Source organism: Chelmon rostratus, chromosome 6, assembly GCF_017976325.1.
Source record: "Chelmon rostratus isolate fCheRos1 chromosome 6, fCheRos1.pri, whole genome shotgun sequence".
Lineage (NCBI taxonomy): Eukaryota > Metazoa > Chordata > Actinopteri > Chaetodontiformes > Chaetodontidae > Chelmon > Chelmon rostratus.
The window spans coordinates 13,133,373-13,149,628 of record NC_055663.1 but is presented as its reverse complement, the minus strand read 5'-3'; the positions used below and the strand labels follow the sequence as shown (position 1 = coordinate 13,149,628).

Below are 16,256 nucleotides of genomic sequence, written 5' to 3'. Positions count from 1 at the left end.
GCCTTCTAAAAACCGTAGGCCTCCAGACGGGCCATCTGGCGCTCTGTAGTAAAAACGACAGGCCCCGCCCCTTTGCTTACACTCTCCAATGTGCCATAGCAACCGGGGCCGAGCCCCCTGTTCCCGCGCAATGTTCCCATCCTTATAAGGCCAGTAGAATGCAGACGCACGGGCACGTCACACGTCCTTTATGTAAATGCTTTGATTGAAGAAAAAGAAAAAAAGCCTTCTGCCCTACTCTGAAATGGAGGTGTGGATACGACGCATGCGCACTACGTCCACAACTATCCAGTCCCGTCCACCAGCGCAGACATCAACAAGGGAGCGGGTTACTGATGCGGGTTGATTTTCATAATAGTCACGCCGTAACGACGCGCTGTAAGGACTATTTGTATCAGCTTCAAGCAACTTGCAACAAGGTAACGAATGCAGCCGGTTTTTGCGTGTTTTGTCGGGTCTTGGGGGCTTTGAGGGGGTTTTAAAGTCTTGGCTGTGCTTTTCAGATGTGTAATTCAAAACAAGCCTCGAGTTGTCTCAGAACAATTGCTCTTTTTTAGGCCTGCGGCAAGACCGACTGGGTGGTCAACTTGGTGCGTAGGGCACCTTGTAAGCGATTAAAGTAACCGGGCAAAGTGGGAGGAAGGCGAGGTGAACGCGGAGAATGGGCTTCATGTGCAAATGTGATGAGCAAGGAATGGCTGTTGTTATTGTTGTTTGTTTCAGTGCATTTGGCTGCTGGGGGGGAATCACTCCTGTTGTCGCTCCCGAAACGTGACTAAAGTCGTTTATTGAGCGTTGCGGTCGGAAACCTGCTCTTCTGTACAACATTAATGCCCACATCGGGGCTGTGGTGCGTCTGCAGTCTGCTACACATTCACGGCTGCTAAAGAAGCCAAGTTGAGTCTCTCACGCCCACCCGGACCACAGATGCGTCTCAGCACGCGGCCGCTGCTGTCAACAAAACAGCTCCCGCGAGCGCAAACTATGCATGAGCGCTTTATTGAAGTCGACCTGGGTCAAAAAATGTTGTTTTAGCGTAAGAAAAGAATATTAACATCGACTTGTACGAGGCCGTAGCTTTGAACTTCGTGCACATGTAGTTGAAGGACTGTTGCAGTGACGCGGCCGCGGAATAACAAAGAGTAAAGATCAAATTACACGATTATCTGAGCACGGTTTCCCCACCTCCGAATCGAAAACGGGACATTTTGCTTTGAAAATGCGGTTGCATCGGTGGATTCAGCAACATGAGTTAACGCTGAGGGGGAAAGTCGGGCACCGTCGACCAGAGGACGGTCATCATAAAATGGGTGCGCATGAAGCAGGTCGTGTGGCATGCCATGCTTCCTCGCTGGAGTGGGCGGTGAAATTGGCGACTTGCACTTTTCTCTCGATGAAAACAAGTGCATTTCTCGGTGCCTTCTTTTATTTTGAAAACTGGGGGTGTTGCGCTTGCAGGTCCGGGCGGCTTTCGGCAGAATTTTTAAAGTTTACTTTCGATATTCCAGTTTTTACGGAAAATCGCATCACACCCCCTTCTCCACACTGCCTCCGCCTTTGAAGTGTGTTGCCATGTTGCGTTGCGTCACGTACTGTATTCTGCTGCAGAGATCGTCTGCAGTTTACAGATGACACACTCGAAGGTGAATCTGTGGTCGGCATCGTAACGTACTCCACAGTACATGCGTCTGATACAGGGTTGTCTTTCTATAACACCCATAAAATGGCATATTTAAGTAAAATGTATTTAATCATTGTAATACTGTGATCTGCTGTGATTGGTTCTTACTGTTCCCTTCATATGATGTCTGTTAAATTATAAGTGTGTTATATATTTGTGTTTATATATTTGTGACCTATGTTCTCTGTGCTGCTGCTGTCTCAGGACTGTCTTGTAAAATAGATTTTTAATCCCAGCGCAGCACTTTCCTGGTTAAATAGTTACAACCTCAGTGGCTTTATCTGCAAGTTTATTTGCATGTTTCCAAAGATGAACTTTGTGCAACAGCAAAGTATACATGGATACGTTTTCAGGAAAGTTTGTACATTGAAATCTGGTTGTTGTTATATTTTGCAGAGCTGGATGTAAGGCTATATTTTATTATACAGACTTTTATCATGGTAATATAACACATAATTATGAATTTTGATAAATAATAAGGTTCCATAGCTTTAATTTTTACACACTTATCATGGTGAAAATATATATGATTTTCTGTTCCAGCTTGATCTGTTGTCAATTGGACAACTTGGGTTAATTTTCACACTTATACTGAGATCTTCTGCCATCACGAGACAATTTTCTCGGCCTCTTTCCCCCCACACTGCTCAACTCTGAGTAGTGTCTGATATACCCAGCAGAGTGAGAGGTCTGTCATCATCCTGCTCTCTGTCTGCTCTCTGTGGCACCGCACTGTCAGAAGACCCCGAGGACTGATGGCAAGAAAAAAAAAAAATCCAGTCTGGGGGGCGCGGCTCGCAGTTTTGCCGCAGTTCAGGTCCACATGTGCTGTGGAGATTAAATTTTGCCTAGCAACATAATCATAATTCCTCTGCATAATCGGGGTGCTTATTGCGTTTCGAGTGATTTGCCCCGGACACGTTTATATCTTTGCCTTTCTCCGGCTCTACGTCCTTACATTTTGCAGTTTGTTTGTTAAGCCGTATCAAATAACGTGTCCTCTGCAGCCTGGAAGCTCGGAGCATGTGCGTGCTTATATTTTGAGTTTCCAAAATGAAGCGTGCATCCTGTGAGCGCAGCATGGTGACATGATCTGTCTGACACGCTGTCTGACTGTTGACCTACTTCCCCCATGTGGGTCAAAGCAGAGGGATGCTCCAACAAAAATCGCTTTCCCTGCATGTTTTTAGTGCACTTAAATCGTGACAAAACACCAGATTTTCTCTTAGTTAATTCAGATTAAGCTGAACTTAAATGGTATAAGATGTCACATCTGATCTGAGCCAGAAATGTAGCCTATGGCTGCATGGAGGTACTGCAGTTGACACATTATGCACACTGATGAGAGGCTGAGATGATAATACTTAAATATTTTTTTGCACACAGATGTTTGGCTTTCATAAGCCAAAAATGTACAGGAGTTTGGACGGCTGCTGCATCTGCCGAGCAAAGTCTTCAAGCTCTCGTTTTACAGACAGCAAGCGGTATGAGAAAGACTTCAGGAGCTGTTTTGGGTAAGAGTCACAGCTGAACACGTGGGGTTTGGAGAGACATTTTTTTCTCTGTCATTTCTTCACAAACTGTACTTTTCTTGCAGACTGAGCGAAACACGATCTGGAGAAATCTGTAATGCCTGTGTGCTCCTGGTAAAAAGATGGAAAAAGCTACCAGTGGGAACCAAGAAGAACTGGAATCACGTGAGTTTAGATCGCAGCACTGGCATGATGGTTGAGCCATTACTTTGTCATGATGAAATACTCATTCAGTAGTTATTTCTCCTCTCATCCACACAGGTTGTTGATGCCAGAGGAGGTCCCAGCCTAAAGATAACTTCCAGGCCCAAGAAGATAAAGTCTATCTCCAAGAAAGCGAGGCCGAGCCAGATCAGCCGGCTGCAGAAAGAGCTTAAAAGAAACAGTGAGCTCTGTTTAATGCTACTCACTCATTTGTTCCTTAAAGTGTTGGGGCTTTTTTGTCATATATATGCATATGTCACACCTAATCATCCCTTCCATGTTTGCTTTGTTGCGCCCACCAGATTCAGATGCCCACAGCACCACCTCCAGTGCCTCTCCGGCTCAGTCTCCTAGCTACAGCAACCTGTCAGATGACGGCTCCGACACTGAGCTCAGCCCAGGATCCAGCCGCTCCCCTGTTTTCTCATTTCTGGACCTAACTTATTGGAAGAGGTAAGTCAGACAATGAAGCACTCACACCTTTATGATCCGCTGACTCACTGAGACGTTAAATGAGCCAGAGCCTGACCCAGAGGAGTCTGCCATCTCTATGCTCTTGGTCTAACTCAACTAAAAGTAATACGGACTGCTCACCTTGTTTAAAGGACCAGTTTAGACTGCTCTGGCTATTAACTTAAAAGCATGTTTACATTGCATTACTGCTTCCATACAGCCAGTGGTTTTAATTCAGTTTTTGGGCTAAAAAGCTTGTAGAGACTTGAAATTTACTTGAGATAGATGATCCATTGCACCACACTTCACGCCTTCCTCTGTAAGATTTAAACAATTAAAGAATTACATTTCACACACTTGAATAGAAACAATGTCTTGTGTTTTGCCCAGGCAAAAGGTGTGCTGTGGAATAATCTACAAGGGTCGCTTCGGGGAGGTGCTCATCGACCCCCATCTGTTCAAACCGTGCTGCCGCAAAAAGCAACGGCAGCAGCGGCAACAAGAGGAGGAGGAGGAGGAAGAGGAAGAGGAAGAGGAGGAGGAAGAGGTGGAGGTAGAGGAGGGCCAGGTGGGTGTGGACGTCAGTGAGCAGAAATCCCAGACTGAAGAGGAAGTGAAGGTGACACCGATCTGTGAGGAAAATGCAGAGGCCGCTCAGCTATGTGTTACTATGACGGCACCAAGGAGCGGGGTGGTGGTGGAGCAAGGGTGGTGAAGCCATCGCCTCCCCCCTCCCTCCTGCACACATCTCTGAAGAAATCTTAGGGTGCTGTTTTTTTATTTGCTCAAGCACTTACAGAATGGAGTTGGCTCAGATTGCCTTCAATCATAAAGCAGCTGTAAATCCTTTGGTCTTCATAATAATGTCGGAGGTATTACTTTGAAATAGTAACTTATGGACTGTTGTGTTTCCACTTTGTCTCTTATTTTGTATTTAATAATCTCACCATCCTGACGATGGACCATCATCCGTGGTGTTTTTGATTGACTGTAGATGAAATGCTGGAGCTCTAGTTTGCTGGTACATTTAGATTTTGTTCCAAAACGCAATAGATCCACTTACTTACAGAAAAAGGTGCTACTTGAAATTCATTACTCAACATTTCAGCTGATTCAACTCATCCTCAAGGTGGATATTTTATAATCATATATGTTAAGATGACTAATATAATGAAATTAGTTTTGCTTTCTTTGTGAAGAGTAGATATCTCTTTTTTTAAATGGTGGATATCTCGTTTTGGAATGAATGACACTTTACATTGACAGAGCACAGACCTGTACAGTATCCCTTGTGTTTGTGTCTTTTCACATTGACATCCACTCCTATCAAAGAGTTTGTGTTTGTAGACTGGATTAGTGTCTCTGTGTGCAAATACTTCTGTGGGTCCCATTCAAATAAGGCCTATTCACAGCTTCAACAGCAAATACACCAGCCTTAATTATGTGTTACAGACAGTGCTAGTGTTAATTCTGGATTGGTATTAAGGAACAAAAAGGGACAGTAGCTATATTTATTGTGGCCTCAGCAACACATAGTGCATTTTGCATGAATGGCAAGCCCACTCATCCAAAAGACCGAATGATCTGATGCATGAGTCTACTAAAATTGCATGGCCTTATATAAACTGTAAATCTTACTTTTATTTTTTTGGATCCATTTCTCTGAAGTTTTAACTTATTTTTATATGTAAAAAAAAAAAAGGATAAGGAAAAACAAAAGTGTCTTTGCATAATAATACCACACAATACAACAGCAAAATACACAATCGGTCTATAGTCATTCAGCAATATCAATATCAGTGATTTCCATCATTCCCGGGTCAGTATACGGTAAAAGACTTTATACAAGCTGAAATTCTATGCCATTGCCTCTTATATACCACAAATGTGTTGTGATATATAGCCTAATATTACTTTATTTATCAAATTAAAGCCAAAGCACATTGAAATTCACCCAATGTCAAATCAATGCAGGTTTTCTATGGACACTTGTGCTTGTCCGAGGTCATTTGTATATATGTTTATGGGATTCTAAAAAGAACACTAATATGAAATTTCATACATGTGATGTAGTTGTTGGGAGCAGAGGGGGTGTTATGTACATAAGGGGCTGGGTGAGCCATATGGCTCCTATATGGGTTTCATTATTTATTTATTTCATATTTATTTGTATCACTGCATCCCCGCTTCGAAATGTAATGAATTCTTTTCATCCTTAGCTTATACGTAGTACGGTTTTGTACATCAGAAATCAAATGTAATTCTCACGCAGGCTTTGTTTGACATTGCGTTGAATTACTGGATGTCAATATTTGTGAATTGTTGTTAAGTATTTATTTGCTCATCAGTTGAGTTGCGTGCAACCTAACTTATTCTGTACCATCATTTTGGATCTGTATCATGTAGAAACAAATGATAGATTGCAACCAAACTGTGCTTTCCCCTTTTCGCCTGTAGCTCAAAAATGTTACAGAATAGTAGGATACTTAACTCTAGAATTGCATGTACTGTTGCTATGCATTTACTTAGCTTACAAGTTAGATAAAGCGGTTTTGTATTTTTTATACATCATGTACTTTTTTTACTTGTCCCTTAATAAAAATAATTTTGTGAGTTTTCTGGAAGTATGGAGTGAATTTATTGGCATAAAGTGTGTAGGAGGATAAAAATGATCTCAGGATGATCCAAATTCAGTTAACAATAATAGCTTTAGAATGATTTACTTTATTTCCTCAGAAAGTCTTTCATGGCAGTGACACATGTATTGCAAGTATTATAAGGGAATATACTCTAAAAAAATTAATTTACATTTCAGATACAATGCACTGCACATTTATCTTTTTATAAGCACAGCTTCCATACAATAGGTCTGCCAGGTCATCTGTTCAGTCTAATCTTTCTTGGTTTTCACAGAAGATTTTCTACATCGGAATATTATCAATCAGAAAATTAATATACTCTAGATTTAATAGTGAGAATTAGTTCATTTGTACTATTACTACACTATTTACTTGTATTTACAATACTACACTTGAAACTTGGTTGAAATTAAAACAAAGAAACAGCATTTGATTACATACTTTCAGGGTAGGACTAATTTTTTATACCATGCATGTTATTATATCTGTCATTTTAAGTCTGTGAATGAAAAAGTAGGAAACCTGAGTTTGGTATGATTTATTCAACATCCTATAGGCCTCAGCCTGGAATCCTGATTTTGAACAAACATAAATATTGTTCTTGTTTTATTTGGATGATAAAACGGGTGTCTATGGTCCCTACTTATAAATCAGAGTTCACAAATCCAAGACTATTTTTGGTATAACTTAGTGTTAGTATACTTTCAGTTAATGCTGTAAAGGTATATTCTAGTAAGGCAAGTAAAACATCCATTATTTTGGATAACATTGCACGCACTTCCGAATTATAAGCCTTTCACTTGCTTCACATAATAATAGTAAGCATTTGTTTTTACTTCGTAGTTTAAAAAAATGATGTTTATGTTTTTTTTAATCTTTTTAAATGAAATTTAGACATATGTGGTTTTGAAATGTCCCACACTTTTGCTGGTATTTGGTATCATATAATTCTGCATCTGAAAAACAATGATAGAACCAAATTAGACTCGTTGAAAATGTACATCTGTAATTTGCGCAGTTTTAAATAAAGAAAAGAAAAAAGGGAGGAAAATAACACCGGAAACGGTGGTCCCATGACGGGAAGTTAAAAAACACACGGAAGTGCTTTGTTGTTGTTCTACAGCCAGCTGTCAGGTGTACCTTTAGGCTGCAGATGTCGTTTTAAAGCTGTTATTGAAGCAGCCAGAGGTCGGAGCAGACAGCCACCGTGGGACCTGAGGTAGCTAAGATGAATTTTGTGCTTCGTTTGTCAGTTTAGCTCGCAAGCTAACGGCTAATCCAGCCTGCTAACAGGAGCTCAGCTGAACTGTTCATATAGCAAATAAACATGCTGCGATGGAAATAACACAGAGGAACTGAACAGTTGGAGTTGGCTGACTCTGTGGAAGATGATGCTTGTATTAACGTTACTGAACGTAACCTGTGATGCGCTGTGCACTGAATATTTGACTGTTAGTTTCATGCTTAAGCTTTCTTCATTGGGCTCGTGCTGTGGGTTCTTATGATGTTGAGAATATTATATCATACTAGGCGCGAGAGTAAGTTTCTAAATAAAGGTATTATTTCCAGCTTTTTTCGACTTGATCCTCATCATGGTGGAGCCTACAGCATCTGGCGTGTTCTGCAACAGGATGCTGAGCATGGTCAACTCTGAGGATGTTAACGCCATCATTCAGGCTCAGAGACACATGTGAGTGGCGTGGTGTGATTATTCTGTTAAGTTTGATGTGGCTTTGGACTGTTTAATAGAAAATGGGTGTGCTGTTTTGTGTGATCCTCACACTTGCCTTGTTCTTTGTAAACCAGCTTCTGAAGATACTTATTGCTGAATTATTGTGAAAACAGGCTTGACCGGTTTGAGAAGACTAATGAAATGCTGATCAACTTCAACGGGCTGTCTAACGTTCGACTACAGCAGATGAACGAGCGCTTCCTGCTCCACACCCGCAGCCTCGTGGAGATGAAGAAAGATCTGGACAGCATCTTCAGAAGGATCAGGTAAGTCACTACTCTTAACCCTCAAACAGCCCTTTGAGGACCTGTCCAAAAGTGAGGACTGGCCAAAATGTTCTCGCTTTCTAAACCAGTTCTAAAGGTCCAAAGTCTAAAACTCAAATTGCTCCTCACAAAGATCGATGGACAAGTATTGTGCATACTTCACCATCGATGTTTGTGAGAAACACACTAACACAACATCTAATTACTGGTCTCCTCTGCTTCTCCAGGACGCTAAAAGGGAAGATTGCTAAACAGTACCCAGAAGCTTTCAGCAGTGAGTTTTCTTTCTGGTCATCATTTTGTGACCACAGTCTACTTTCCCGCATCAGTGTGTCTAAAATATCTCTGTTTTTCTGGCAGATGTCCATGAGTCACCCATCCTGGAGGAGGACGACGAGGAGTTTGACCCAGTTCCCCCCAGTGTTGCCACCACAACTACAACAGCCACCTCGGAGCAGAGCACAGAGTCCTGTGACACAAGTCCTGATGTGATCTCACCTACTGTGAGCAGATGCTCTGAAGATCTCTCTCAGGAGCCGCCAGACACGCCCACCTCTGATGTGTTACAGACAGCCGTCCTACGGGACGAGGGTCCTGATTCTGTGCCTGCAGAATAGAGCGAGCAGTTTGTGAATGGATTTTGAACCTTAAAACTGTTTTAGCAGGAGGGCATGTTGTTTATTTGAGTTTGTGTTGGCCTCTACAATGTTTGCAGACTTTTCCAGTCATTAATGTTGGAAAGAACATCACAGCTATGAACTGTCCATGAGGATGCTGGGTTTTTGTTGGCATGCTTATTTGTCCTGTGCCTGCACAGCACTAAAATACTGCAGATAATACTTGAAGTTGTATAGTATCTCACTATAGATGTACAGTGAACTCGAGCAAATGCCCTCACGCATTATGTGATTATGAGCATATTTAATTTTTTTTCACACTTGACTGAAGGAAGAAATCGCCCATGATGTCTCTCATTTATGCTACTTGAAAGACAAAAGTTAGTGTTCTCAACCTGAATAATACTAGCGAGGGTTTGCGAGTAGTTACTACTGTTGTTGTCATACTATTACAATATTGTAATATTGTAGCATTGTTATTGTATGGGTGTTTGTTAATACATTCGAGAATGTTTTCAGCTGCATTTAGTCTGATGCTTTACTGATCCCTGCCAAGAAATTTTCTCTTTGTTTGCCTCCTCCATTGCAGGGAAGGCTCACTGTTAGTGATCAGTGTCCCTGGAGCTGTTAGGGTTTCTGCAAACTGTTCAAGGACACTTTAGCAGTGCAGAGGCCATTTTGCTACAAGGGCTGGAAACCAGGTTCTGCGTGTGGAGGATCCAATCACACCTTACTGCGAATTAAAGATGCAGCTTTGGTGTAAAGAGGAATTTCCAGCCTAAAGTTGAGTTAATTTGTTATTTCTATTATATTTCTACATCTCATTTTCCCTTGTGGAATTGAAGAATGATCCCCAGCATAGGGATGAAATGTTGAAGCTGCTTCACAGACATCGACTAATTATCGTAATGACACTTGGTCCTTAAATTTAGTAGAAAATAAAAACACTCAAGTTAAATGAGCAGAAAGTTGTAGAGGGTGTAAGCCATCTCAAGATGTAGCCATTAAAGTAATAAATAAGGTTGAAATACCAATGGGGCTATGATGACAACTGCTCTGCTACCCTAGTACCCAAAAGCTGAAGGATCACTGTGTGCCATCTGGGTTGTAGTAACACGATCAGCTTTTTTTGGTAATAGTGGCTCCTAAAAAACATACACACAGCAGAGTTGAAATGGCAATTTCCTTCTGAAAAACTGGAGGAATTGTCTAAAAAGTCTGAGGTTGTCAGAAGAAAATAATTCAACACACCTTCACATGGAGCAATTATCTGCTTGGGTTTTATGTAGTGTGCTGAGGTCTAGTTCACTTTTCACTTTTCTGTTCAGCCAATGCTTCACAAAAGGGATCCTTTGAATAGGCTAAAAGAATAAGACTCCATGTAATATTCCAGCATACTCTACAATGAACAGACAAGGACAGGAACAGATAAGAAGGACTAGACAGCTCGTTTTTTTGTCCCAGGGTCCCCCAGCAGCTTCTTCTGGCCAAGGCACACACCTCCCAAACACCAATCTGTATGCACCATATCAGCATATTACCTCAAACATTTAAGGTATGAGCTGCACGTTAGTGGTTATTACCAAACAAATATGCAAACGATCAAATGAATACAAAGTAATAGCCTAATGACATTAATAGTAAATGCCACACAGACAACCTGGGGCTTTTGGAGAAAGTGCCCGCTTTGCCCAGCTGGTGATCCAGACTTGGCTAGATCAGAAGCACTTGCTTGCTTGTGGAAACTAGTTAGCACCAAACTCTTCTTATATAATAGTTTACAACGACATTGTTTTTGAATGTTATCTGTATTATTGAAAACGGTTTAAATCATGTTTATAAATGCATGTTTGTAGCTTGTAATTTACAAACCGAGCGCCTGAGGGCGCTACGTACGAAGAGGAGCAGTTTTTTCCAGACAATGGGGTCTGATGACGCCGTCACGTCAGCTAGCACACAGCGCTACTAGCTAACCCGGATAACTTACTTCGCTTTTGGGGATTTCTTGATGTATGACTAAAAAAAGAAGCACTTCAACCGTGGACTGAGCTGACAGTGCGATAACGATATTTTTTAACTAACACCAGTCGCCCGTAGTCATGTTTTAGCCGGCTAGCTATATAACTAACATTAACATCAGTCGTTAGCTCGCTTGTTAACAGCTGTCATGGTGGACGTCAGCACAGAGACGAACCACACATATGACTGAACGTTAGCCAAACATTGCCCAACGGTCGTCCCACAAAACAGCCAGCTAGCTAACTAGCTGCTGGAAAACATCCACTGTATGAGGAAGTCAACCTGAAACTACATCACCGCTGCTTCTAAAATGAGGAGACTGACCAAGAAGAAGGCTCTGACTCTGGTGAGGGAGCTGGACGCTTTCCCCAAAGTTCCTGAGAGCTACGTGGAGTCCACAGCCAGCGGTGGGACAGGTACGGATGCTACAGCCAGCTGTAGCCCTCAGTTCCACATACTCCTGTCCGAGGGAGCCACTGTGATATTAACTCATTTTGATGCTCTCTCTAGTGTCTCTGATAGCATTCACTCTCATGGCTGTCCTTGCCTTCCTGGAATTCTTTGTGTACAGAGACACATGGATGAAGTATGAGTATGAGGTGGACAAAGACTTCAGCAGGTAAGAGCTAAAGATTTCACCGTTCTGTGACATTATATAGTCCAAACAACTAATCAGTTAATCAAGACAGTAATCTGTAGGTTTGTCAGTAATGAAAATAACTGTTAGTGGCAGCCCTACTTAACTGCATCTGCTCTTCACTTCCAGTAAACTGAGGATAAATGTTGATATTACAGTGGCCATGAGGTGTCAATGTAAGTACGTTTGATTTGTATTTCAGATCCACAGAAAGCACTTGTTCATATTTGGCTGAGAAAGGTGCTATGTGGTGTTTTCAACTTGTGCTTGATTGCAGATATCGGTGCAGATGTCCTGGATCTGGCAGAGACCATGGTCGCCTCTGACGGCTTAAAATATGAACCAGTGAGTTATGAGTGCCTTCAGTGTGCAATAGCAATTTGTTTCCTTTTATTATAAAGATAAAATGAGGAAGAAAATGCAATAAATCCTATTTTCTGTATGTTGCAATAGTAAAGTTAATTTATGCTCACCTGACAATTGTGTTTTGTCACACTTTAGGTCAACTTTGAGCTCTCTCCACAACAAAGATTGTGGCACATGTAAGACTCAATTTACACTCCTGTTTATGAACACATGACATTATAGTCTAACCTGATTACAAGAGTGCAAACAAGCAGGGTTAAGTTTCCATGTTCTTTTTGTCGAGATGAATTGCAGCCCCAAATTTAAGATGTGTCATCCACTGAATTGTTTTTGACTCAATCCAAGTGGGTTGACTTTCCTCAATTACTCTGTCACCATCAGGACACTCCTGCACATCCAGGAGCGTCTGAAAGTGGAGCACTCTCTCCAGGATCTGCTCTTCAAGGCTGCAATCAAAGAAGCTCCTCCTGCTCAGCCTCCAAGGTACAGGAGCCCCGAAATAAGCTCTGTTCTGTTAGGAGTCGAGAGATGGTTGAAGATGTGATTGCAAAGATAAACAAGGAAGTGTTCCATCTCCCATATGTTGTGATTTATTTATTCCCTCCCTCCTTTTACCCACAGCGAGGACAGTTCCACTTCTCTTAGTGCTTGCAGGATACATGGACATCTGTATGTGAACAAGGTGGCAGGAAATTTCCACATTACCGTTGGCAAGTATGTATCTAAATGATTAAATAGACTGTACATCATTTATATCTCTCCTAAACCTGACCATGTTATATCATATGTGACCTCTTCATCCCTGCACAGGTCCATCCCACATCCCAGAGGCCATGCACATCTAGCTGCACTAGTGAGCCACGACAGTGAGTTTATCCCTCCGACAAAACCGCGTCGTACACACATCTACTTGATGTAAACATGCTGATCATAGTCACACTGTGCATTGAACTCGTGGGTGCTGTGACACATGTAATAAAGCATTCATATCCATTTGATGGTGATTATTTATTGTTTTGATTTGGCATTGTGTTACAGCTTATAACTTCTCTCACCGGATTGATCACCTGTCCTTCGGAGAAGCGATTCCTGGGATTATCAGCCCTCTGGACGGAACAGAGAAAGTCTCCGCTGATGGTATGTCGGTGTCATCAAACATTGAGCAGTTTTTATCTCATGCCTTTTCATTGATAGGCCCTGTTTTTGTATTTCAAACTGTTGCTAACTCTTTAAATTAAGGTACACAGTCACCATTAACTAGTTGCTTATTAGCATGCATGTTAGTAGCATATTGGCTTTTTATACCTCATTATAACGCAACTATTAATGCCATATTCTGGGATTTAGGGTTATAAGATTGGAATTCATGTATAACAATGTCCATATTTGCTGTCAATAAGCAAGGGAGGCAGAACTCTTAGTTAATGGCCTAGTAGTTGTAGAATATGGTCATGCAGATTGCAGGAATTAATAAGTGCTCTGTAGTGACTCAAAGAGCTAATATGCTACTAGACATGGTATGAAGCAACAAGTTAATGGTGAATATGTGAACCTTTAATATAAAGTGCTGCCAAAAAACAGATTACTGACCCAGACATTTGTGGTTCTTCTTCTCTGCAGCGAACCACATGTTTCAGTACTTCATCACCATCGTGCCCACCAAACTGAACACCTACAAGTTCTCTGCAGAAACACATCAGTACTCAGTCACTGAGCAGGTCAGTTTGAGTTTTGTTTGTGTTTTTGTGGAGTACGTCATGTATCAGTACGGCCAATGTGTTTGCATTCCTCCCACTGTTCTGCAGGACCGAGTGATAAACCATGCCGCAGGCAGCCATGGAGTCTCAGGGGTCTTTATGAAGTACGATATCAGCTCACTAATGGTCAAAGTCACTGAGCAGCACATGCCTCTGTGGCAGTTCCTTGTCAGACTATGCGGCATCATCGGAGGCATTTTCTCCACCACAGGTAGATAAACTCTCTCAGAAACACTTGTAATAAGTTTCACCGAGTGTCAGATGCATCTTTAAAGGACCACACTGCAGCTTTATCATGTTTCAGCTCTTACTTGAAGTGCCTTTTCAGCGTACTGTAAAAACATTTTCAGATTGCTCTCTTGGCTTAGGCTCAGTACTTTTAATAAATAAAACTACTGATTAAAATCCACTTGCACACACTAGTCGTATTTATTTTGTAATTTCATCAATATTATTCTTGTGTGGTAATGCAGTCACGAGCAGGGACTGTTTTGAAAAAGGCTGGTAGGTACATTCACAGATGCTCCAACATCTGAGACGTGAGTCACCAACAGCTTTAAATTCATACAATAACCTGCTGTATGCATTTAAAGCTGTAAACTACCAATCTACATTAACAGTGTGTCTTTCTTATCTCTTGTGGGTTAGAAGCATCTCACAAGCACCTGAACACCTCAGCAGTTTTTTTAAAACAGTCCCACGTGTAACTGCATTATCATAGACTAAGTCCTACAGTTTGATTTCGTGCTGCCGTGAACTGAAAACAACAAGAACAAGAAGAACAATGGAAGCTTTGGAAAATGGTCAGCTGTCACAATATCATGTTTTTGTTGGGGTTCATACTGCTTAGATGGGGGCATAAACAGTCTAAATCTTCACAATGTGTAGTTAATGGGCTATGCTCCACGTAAAGCAGGACTTAAGATTTTTATCTGTTATCTAATCATCATCTAATCCAGCAAATGGTAAATATGATACTATAAATGAAAATGGGAGGAGGTGGTGAATGTCATTAAGTGTTCCAGAGTTGGAGTTTAAATCGCAGAGTAATAATTCTGCTTGAGGGTCGATGTTCAGACTTAAGACTGGAATTAAACAGTTTAGAAGCTGTCAGCATCCTCTCCTACGTAGAAACAACCACTAGCGCACTTATCAACTCAAGCCAAATCATTTCCCCCTGACCTGAACCCTCACCAGCATTGACAGTAAGCTGCATCTTTTTCTCCCTTGTAGGCATGCTCCACGGCATGGTAGGATTCTTGGTTGATGTAATTTGCTGTCGGTTCCAAATGGGAGTCTACAGACATCTTAAGGTTAGCCAGTAACGGAGTTGATACCTTTTTTTTTTAATATACTTTTTTTTCCCCCCACTGTCCTAATTCTACATGTTTCTGTTCTCCTTTTGCAGGAGGCTCCTCTAAATGAGCAGGCAAACAGTGAGACCCTGCTTCCTACAGAAAACTATACTCAGGGATAGGAGTTCCCACAGCTCACCAACTTGGCCTGACCCACTAGACAGCAGTGAGATGTTTACAAGTTGTTTTATAATGGGATATATCCCTGGAATGTGTACATATTTGTATGATTTTTTTTTAAATTGTAATTGGATGGGTGTGAGATTATGTCACTTTCACTGGAAAGCTGTGCCAGGAGGCCTAAACAGCAGGCTAAATACAAATTATTGACATCATTATTGAAGATCTGACTTTACTAAATAGACAGTACCTAGTGTTAGTGCCCCCATGGTGCACCCACACACAGGTGTTTTCACTTATTTTGGCTGATTAGACCTTTTCTCAGGGTTATGTGGTCACGTCTGTGCTTGATTGACAGATGATATCAAAGGGTGACATTTTTCTGATTGTTTCATGTAGTTTGGTGACCCAGTTTAGTTCTGCTCAACTTCAAGCTGAAAAGACACCTGCTCAGCTACAATAAAGCAAAAACCATGTGTGGGTGAGTGTGTTCAGGGCCTTTAAAGGGGGACTATGTGAAAAGACTGGAAGGGTTTTAAATTGTTCCACAATGTGCCTATGTGTAAATGTTGTAAACATGAGGCTGATTTGTTAAATAAAATCCAGTGATGTGGATTCATTAATATTTAGCACTGGCTCTGGTATATTCTGGTCATACCAAGGGCTGCAACTAACAATCTTGATTAGTAATTAATACGTGGATGTTTTGTCATCATTGCAATTGCCAAAAATATTAAAGTAAAAATGACAAAGCACAGAAAACCAGCAAAACCTCACATTTGAGAAGCAGGAGCCAGAGAATATTTACTACAGTATTTTTGCCAGAGTAAACAACAGGTATCAAGATTGTTGCAGATTAACTGACAAATCTGGTTTTA

At 41.4% G+C, this 16,256-nt stretch overlaps 3 protein-coding genes across 4 annotated transcripts; all 3 read left to right on the top strand.

Moving 5' to 3' along the window:
• The first annotated feature begins 300 nt into the window (after positions 1-300).
• Positions 301-6,487, top strand: LOC121607456 (SIN3-HDAC complex-associated factor-like). Its single transcript, XM_041938257.1, has 6 exons — positions 301-419; positions 3,068-3,195; positions 3,279-3,378; positions 3,475-3,598; positions 3,720-3,870; positions 4,261-6,487. The coding sequence occupies exons 1-6, from the start codon at positions 336-338 to the stop codon at positions 4,583-4,585; spliced, it is 912 nt and encodes a 303-aa protein (XP_041794191.1). The 5' UTR covers positions 301-335; the 3' UTR covers positions 4,586-6,487.
• A 1,100-nt stretch (positions 6,488-7,587) lies between these two features.
• On the top strand, positions 7,588-10,036 carry kxd1 (KxDL motif containing 1). The gene is made up of 5 exons (XM_041938258.1): positions 7,588-7,728; positions 8,079-8,199; positions 8,355-8,507; positions 8,735-8,781; positions 8,868-10,036. The coding sequence occupies exons 2-5, from the start codon at positions 8,102-8,104 to the stop codon at positions 9,122-9,124; spliced, it is 555 nt and encodes a 184-aa protein (XP_041794192.1). The 5' UTR covers positions 7,588-7,728; positions 8,079-8,101; the 3' UTR covers positions 9,125-10,036.
• Positions 10,037-11,060: 1,024 nt separating this feature from the next.
• Positions 11,061-16,203, top strand: LOC121607454 (endoplasmic reticulum-Golgi intermediate compartment protein 2-like). Of its 2 annotated transcripts, none has more exons than XM_041938254.1 (13): positions 11,061-11,559; positions 11,715-11,762; positions 11,910-11,956; positions 12,058-12,125; positions 12,282-12,322; positions 12,528-12,629; positions 12,768-12,860; positions 12,957-13,012; positions 13,185-13,283; positions 13,767-13,864; positions 13,952-14,114; positions 15,137-15,216; positions 15,312-16,203. In XM_041938254.1, exons 2-13 carry the CDS (start codon positions 11,725-11,727, stop codon positions 15,378-15,380), a joined length of 954 nt encoding a protein of 317 aa, XP_041794188.1. In that variant the 5' UTR covers positions 11,061-11,559; positions 11,715-11,724; the 3' UTR covers positions 15,381-16,203. The 2 variants fall into 2 exon arrangements, with proteins under 2 accessions (XP_041794188.1, XP_041794187.1); XM_041938253.1 differs by having other exon boundaries at positions 11,654-11,762; positions 15,312-16,202.
• The last annotated feature ends 53 nt before the right edge of the window (positions 16,204-16,256 follow it).

Bases quoted from the DNA above. Each gene is read 5' to 3' on its own strand.
- LOC121607456 (XM_041938257.1), top strand. From the start codon at position 336: ATGCGGGTTGATTTTCATAATAGTCACGCCGTAACGACGCGCTGTAAG. The intron at 420-3,067 runs GTAACGAATGCA...TTTTGCACACAG, and splicing joins TTCAAGCAACTTGCAACAAG to ATGTTTGGCTTTCATAAGCC. The intron at 3,599-3,719 runs GTGAGCTCTGTT...TGCGCCCACCAG, and splicing joins GAAAGAGCTTAAAAGAAACA to ATTCAGATGCCCACAGCACC.
- kxd1 (XM_041938258.1), top strand. From the start codon at position 8,102: ATGGTGGAGCCTACAGCATCTGGCGTGTTCTGCAACAGGATGCTGAGC. The intron at 8,508-8,734 runs GTAAGTCACTAC...CTGCTTCTCCAG, and splicing joins AGCATCTTCAGAAGGATCAG to GACGCTAAAAGGGAAGATTG. The intron at 8,782-8,867 runs GTGAGTTTTCTT...TTTTTCTGGCAG, and splicing joins GTACCCAGAAGCTTTCAGCA to ATGTCCATGAGTCACCCATC.
- LOC121607454 (XM_041938253.1), top strand. From the start codon at position 11,454: ATGAGGAGACTGACCAAGAAGAAGGCTCTGACTCTGGTGAGGGAGCTG. The intron at 11,560-11,653 runs GTACGGATGCTA...TGCTCTCTCTAG, and splicing joins CACAGCCAGCGGTGGGACAG to TGTCTCTGATAGCATTCACT. The intron at 14,115-15,136 runs GTAGATAAACTC...TCTCCCTTGTAG, and splicing joins AGGCATTTTCTCCACCACAG to GCATGCTCCACGGCATGGTA.